The sequence below is a fragment of the Quercus suber genome, unplaced genomic scaffold (assembly GCF_002906115.3).
Source record: "Quercus suber isolate HL8 unplaced genomic scaffold, Cork oak 2.0 scaffold_111, whole genome shotgun sequence".
Classification (NCBI taxonomy): Eukaryota; Viridiplantae; Streptophyta; class Magnoliopsida; order Fagales; family Fagaceae; genus Quercus; species Quercus suber.
The window spans coordinates 427208-433760 of NW_027069576.1; the positions used below are offsets into that span (position 1 = coordinate 427208).

General features: G+C 34.2%; 1 protein-coding gene across 1 annotated transcript; it reads right to left on the bottom strand.

The window, feature by feature from the left end:
- Positions 1 to 3928: 3928 nt before the first annotated feature.
- Positions 3929 to 6269, bottom strand: LOC112012704 (probable inositol oxygenase). Its single transcript, XM_065775420.1, is given in 12 exon segments — positions 3929 to 4133; positions 4223 to 4302; positions 4491 to 4569; positions 4670 to 4739; positions 4870 to 4992; positions 5084 to 5136; positions 5225 to 5239; positions 5242 to 5283; positions 5484 to 5688; positions 5782 to 5860; positions 5961 to 6039; positions 6160 to 6269. Coding segments are annotated over 12 exon segments (885 nt in total). The 5' UTR covers positions 6188 to 6269; the 3' UTR covers positions 3929 to 4101.
- Between the last annotated feature and the right edge of the window lie 284 nt (positions 6270 to 6553).

Below are 6553 nucleotides of genomic sequence, written 5' to 3' on the forward strand. Positions count from 1 at the left end.
GCATATCATAAGATTCTGTGCTCGAGAAAGTGTAGCACATGCACAAAAAGAACATAAGGTGTAGCCTCAAATTAATTTAAAACTGGTGTGTACTATTAGGCTTGATGCCAATTCACTTAATTCAAACCGGTGTGTACTATTAGGCTGAATGCCATCTCATACAAATAAGAGGCAAAAATGCAAGAAACTTACATGATTGCAAGCTTTTGTTCTAGGAGATGTGGGAGTTATAGGATGTAACTCTTTAGGTGATAGTCTCTTTAAATTCTATGTGATGAATTTTGTAGACTTTGTGATTGATTGCTATTCACATATCACCTCACATGCATCTCAAGCTTTTGCTAGTTGCACACACTACACAAGTTACTCTTTGTTAAACTTGGTACATTATATTGTGTGTGATTTTGTTGTGGCCATCAAAGATTAAAAGTTCCTTGATTTTAATGCAAAATGTGTTTCAAGTTTGAAAATTTTGAAAATATCTTAAGATTTGTGCAGAACATATTGGTTGCTTAATAAAATTTCAATGGGAGAATGATTGAAATTTGTTTTGAGAAAATTGGGTATTGCTCTGTTTCAGCATTTTTCCTCTGTTTCAGCCCCTCTGTTTCAGCGTTTTTCTCTTGTTTCAGTCCAGCCTCCCTTTTCAGTTTCAGCGCCTCCCTTTTCTTCTAAACGTGTTGCCCTTTTTCAGCCCAAAAACGTTCCACTTTTCAGCCCAAAAACCTTCCTCTTTTCAGCCCAAAACATGGCTCTGTTTCAGCCTTTTTCTCCAACGTTTTTTTCTGTTTCAGCCCTCTTTCTTTTTAGTGTTCAGCTACCTCTCTCTAACTGCTTCATGTCTCTTTTATTTGGTTAAATCTTTATTTCCTTCAAATCTGCAATAAAATTTAAATAACAATAATGAAGTCTAAAATCAACAAAAATAAATAAAATTAGACTAAAGTTTAAAGTTGAGAAGTGACAAATTATGCCAAATTATGCAAGTCATCAGAAACACAAGAGCCTGTTTAGACCCCAAAAAAGGTTAAAGCTAGATTACTTTTACTCTAACTTAAACTAAGTGCATAATAAGAGTAAATGAGGGCAAACAACTGATAAAACTACTCTAAGCCATAATCAACAAATATCAACAATAAAAGATAAGCTTAAAGACTAGGGAAGAGAGATGCAAACACAAGATAACACAAAGATGTGTTATTGAAGAGGAAACCGAAGAACTGGACAAAAAACCTCTCCACAATCCTCCAAGTCGAAATCAATCCACTAGAGAATAAGTTAGAGTACACGAATAACAAAAGACCCTCCAAGCCTAGTCTACCCAATGTACTTAAGGCATCCAAGCTCCTGCTACCAACGGACTTCTCAAAGTCTTGTCTTCTCCAGCTTTCTTGATCCTGCAATACACTTGATTGCATCCGCCAAGTCTCACCGGCTTCTTTTGGCAACTCTCCAAACTTCCCAAGCTCCAAAACACTCTCTACACTCTAAAAAGGTGTGGGTTCTGTTTGGGTATAAATCTCCTCTCAATGTATGACAATGGGAGAGAGAAGGAGAAGAGACTAGAGTGATTTCTCACTAAGGACGAGTAGCTCTCTCTCTAAAAGATGGGTGTGGTGTTGTAGAAAACCTATCTAGGGTTTTTATTTCTAAATAGCCTCTCATACATTTGTGGGTAATAAGGATATATATAGTATGGGTGAAGGGTAAGAAAGTCACACTTAAAAGCCTCCAAGTAGAATGTTTCGCAAGTATCTCGCGGGTACGCCCTTCTCGCGAGACACTAGCGAAACTGACAGCCTGTCATGACTCTTCAGCTTCCAGCATGTGCTTCTCACGTGTCTTTTTCGTGAGTAAGCTTCTTGCGAGACACTAGCGAAATTGCATTGATTCTTCATTTCATGCTTGATTCTTCACCAAATTAATACTAAACGCAATACAATAAAATCCTACAAAATACAATGAATAAAATCAATGCAATTACAACACTTTTTGTCATGGAATAAAGCCAATATAAAACTTAGTTGTAAAGGACAACTTTACAGATCTTATCCACAACCCCATGTATTGGATGACTAGATCTCAGTTGCAAAGGTTGTTGAACCAGTAACATAACCAATAAACCCACCACTAACATTACTTGCTAATTAACAGCCCCCATTGTTGGTCGTGGATATTCTCTCCCCTGGAAAGCAAGACGTGTGCAAGAACTGTGTAGTGAAGAGTGAGGAGAGACAAAAGAATATGGGCAATATATGTTTTATTGGGTATGGAGTCATGTGCATATTGAAGTTTAGATGTCATTCGTATTTGCCAATCAATATTACAAAACAGGAATACAACTGGCTGAGACTTATAATTCATGTGGAGAAACCCTTTAATAATTTTCATAGCCTCGGTACTTAGCTCACAAAAGCACACAATTATCACAATTCTAATTCATAGTTAGAAACATGTACTTACAGGCACTATTTACCGTAATTATCGCTAATGGTAGATGATGGAGAAAAAAATAATAAGTCTATACATAAAGTAACCCTTTAATAATTTTCATAGCCTCATTACTTGGTTCACAAGAGCACTCGATTACCACAATTCTAATTCATGGTTGGAAACATGTACTTGCAAACACTCTTTACCATAATTCTCGCTAATGGTAAGTGATGGAGAAAAAATAATAAGTTTATATGAAAGTGATATATGATCAATCACAGTCTAACTATTACACAGGATAGTAGCAATAGAGTTTATATGAACATGTAGTTGCAGACACTCTTTACCGTAATTCCTGCTAACGTACGGTAGATGATGGCTAGTCCAATAAGCTCGTATTTAACAATCAAAAAGACTACTGGGAAAGCCTTAGGCATGAATATTTAAGGAAATCAAATGAAGCATGATATCAGAACTAGCCTTAGCCCAATCACTAGTCATATTCTAAGTATGCATAAGATCCCAACCAACTCCTGCCTAGTTTAGCGGGTGCCAACACAAGATATATGCCCCCAATTACACAAACTCTGGAGTATGGACAACACACAAGAAGAAGATGGCCCAACCACTTGTCTTAGGAATAGAGACTACTAACAGTTGGGTTTAAGGCCAAATCTATTAATGTTCTTAATTTATTCGATTTACTTTATGAAAGGAAAAAATTTAGCAACAAAATTAGTTGTAGTCTAAGATTATAACCTTACTCAATTAAATAAATATTACTACATATTTTGAAAATCTAACCGTTGAATTGTATGCTCTTTACACTCTTAATGTATATGTCAAATTCTATATCAATCAAATATTATTTACTATATGATCTCTAAGCATATATTTTATGCATAATTTAAACTACAAAAACTTTCAATTTAAACAATTTATTGATGACATAACTATTGATCTTTAATTTTCTAGAAATTTTGCAAGCATGGAGGATATAAGAAGAAGATATAATCCAATGATAGATTTGTCAAAATTCACCTCCAATAAAAAAATATTGAGTAAAATTATAGCCTTAGCCTTCAACTAATTTTATAACTAAACTTTATCCATTTTTTAAATCTTATTTTATTTTCCTACTTGTTTTAGGGATTTAATTCATCTTCTTACTTCATTAGTAGAATTTTCATTGGTTAGAATTGTTTCCTTTTCTTGTTACAATTATAAGTTTGGAACTCTATTTAAAGAACCTGGAATTCAGTATTGTATACAGTTTGCTTCAGTAATGAAATTGATTGTTGGAGTTTTTCCTTCAATAGCTTGGGGTTGATTCCAAATAACCCTAGGTGTTGATTTCTAAGGTTTTTTTTTTTTTTTTTTTGGTTCTTGTTGAATCCGCAACATTAGCATTATTTGATGAGGCCCCAAGGCCTTAAAGGCATCCCACACATGGCCTCCTGGCCATCAATATATAAGAAGTAAGAACCAAGCCAAATAATAATGAACACGCCACATCTCTATGATGTGCTTTATTTATTAATATTTTACAAACTTCTTAGTACTGATTACAGAAATTTATAGTGCATATCGAAATAAAATTAACTTTGCCAATTGAAAGCGAGCACAACTAAAAGTATGGCAGGCAGCCTCAAGCCGGATCCTCAAGGATTACCATCTGATCATCTCTTTTGGGAAGTACTACAAAAAGAAAGAAAAAAAAAATCCAATTTAGTAAAGAAAAAAAGTGTTTAAAATTACCAAAGCACAGAATTTTGCACTGGTACGCACCTTTTTATGAGGGATTCATAGTATGGTTTAACTTTTTCAACATCAACATGAACTTTGCTCTTACTGTAGAGATCATATTTGCTGTTATTTTGTACAATACAATAAAATCAGTTTAGTTGTCACAATCAGCTGAACAAAAATTGAATAATTGGTGGGGAAAAACACTGATGCTCACAATCAGCTCAATGAGAAATGAATAATTGTTGGGGAAGAACACTGGTAAGAAAGAAAAAAAAATGTACAAATTAAACAGCAAAATGGAAGCTTACCTGAATATTTGACTCCACTTCAGATTCTCTCTGTCCTCGTCATTCATTAGGTATTGATATTTTCCATCAGAATGCATTACTGCAAGATGAACAGATAAAACTCATTTTATTGTATAAAAACGATTCAAGAATATTAACTATTTTCAAACTTACAGGAAAAGATAAAGAATAATACTTACGGTATAATGAGTGATATCGGATAATAAATAATGCAGCTGGAGGTAGAGTAGTTCCACTTGCCTTGAGCACCTAAGGATTTGGAAACAACATTATTAGTATTATGATTGTTATTTTGGAATAACATATTGTGGAAATTTCAATATGAAAATCTTATTAAAGATTTTTCATTAAAAATTCATTGAAGGTTCAAAGGATATACCAAGTACATGTAATCGTCATGCCCCCATGACAACAGCACATTTTCAAGTCCACATCCTTCAGAGTAGACTCCAAGTTTAGTGTTGTAGGCAGGATTGTTGTAATCTGGATTTTCCTTGAGATACTGCAATGCAAAAGATTCGAAGAAATTTCATTCAGTTGACTGACTACATATAATCGTGTCAAACATAATTAACTAATGTTTTTGAGAAGACCTTGTAATAAACAGTCGCTTCATCAAAAGCACAACCAACAATTAGCGTATCTCCTGCAACATCAGAATTCATCATCAGATTGAAATGACTCGAAACAAGAGAAATATATTAACATTTATTTGGTCAAAGAACATTTCTTACCTACAACAGCCCACTGGGAAGCTCTCCAAATTTAGGATGGTAAAGAACCTTTCCAAGATCTGAAATCCACGCAAGAATCAATTATCAAGTTGTTTTATGTAAACTTGAATATATAGGGCCTAGTGTGTGTAGTTATTATTGATATTATGAATAAGAGCATAGAGCCACTAACTTAAACTTATAAAATTACACATTCAAAGAACTTATATTTTGCATGTTAGCCTTAGAACGGAAACTAGGAGTGTGCATGGGTATTTACCATGAAGAAGGCCAGTCAAGTGCAGCCAATCTTCATTAGGATAATCTTTTCTTATAGCTTCAGCCGTCTGCAGCATATGCTGAATCTGAGGTTCATCCAGGTCAGGGTCACTTTCATCCACAAAATTCTCAAGGAGTTCAACAGCTTCCCATATGGACATCTCTGCTTTGTTCAATTTTGCATACTCTTCCCTTGTCCTCTTTACCTGCATTTGCATTGAAAGTTTCATATATCAAATTGAATCTATGAAGTCCTAAAGTTTAATATTTAAACATTAACTTATTGAAAGTGTACTTACAAAATCATATGTTTGGTTAATATGATTCAACCGATAGCAATTCTCCACAATGCTTAGCCTCACAGTTGATTCATAATCCCTACCACACATTTTGACACAATTCATTGAATGAGAAACTACGCCATTTATGAAAAACACCTGATCTTATAAACAAAGATTGTGGAATAAAATGTCAAAACCTGAATGATTGGCCAAAGGCATTGGATTCTGGCACAGTAAATTCATCTGATGCATCTTTTGGTATTGCATTCTCTGACACTTAACAAGAGAACACAAAGTTTAGACTCCAATTGAACTAAGCTTATAGACTTACAATAAAATAAAAATTATTGACATTCATGGACAAAAGGAAGTAGGAAACAATAATCAAAGTAGTACCAACTGCCTGGTTCTCAACGGCAATCATCTTGTTCCCACTTAAAAACTCAGAACAAGGCAAACAAAGCAAAGACAAATAACTGTGAAAGGCCCCGGTCAGATTTATAGGTAAATAATAAGTCCTCGACTGAAAATAGACCAGGCTTTGACTCCTCAACTGCAAACTTTCATTATCCTAAAGCTAATTTATCCAAAAACCTTTACCTTAAAATAACTTCTTTTTGTAAGAGTATTGAATGGTCAATCATTATCTTCATTTTAGCCATGCAACCAAATTCCTAATGCTTTGGTTGTTTTGTTGCCAAAAACATGCATCGTTATCATTTACAAAGAAAAGTGGAAAAATAAATGTGATAACGCATTGAGTCAGCTTTGTGGATAATCACATCCTATT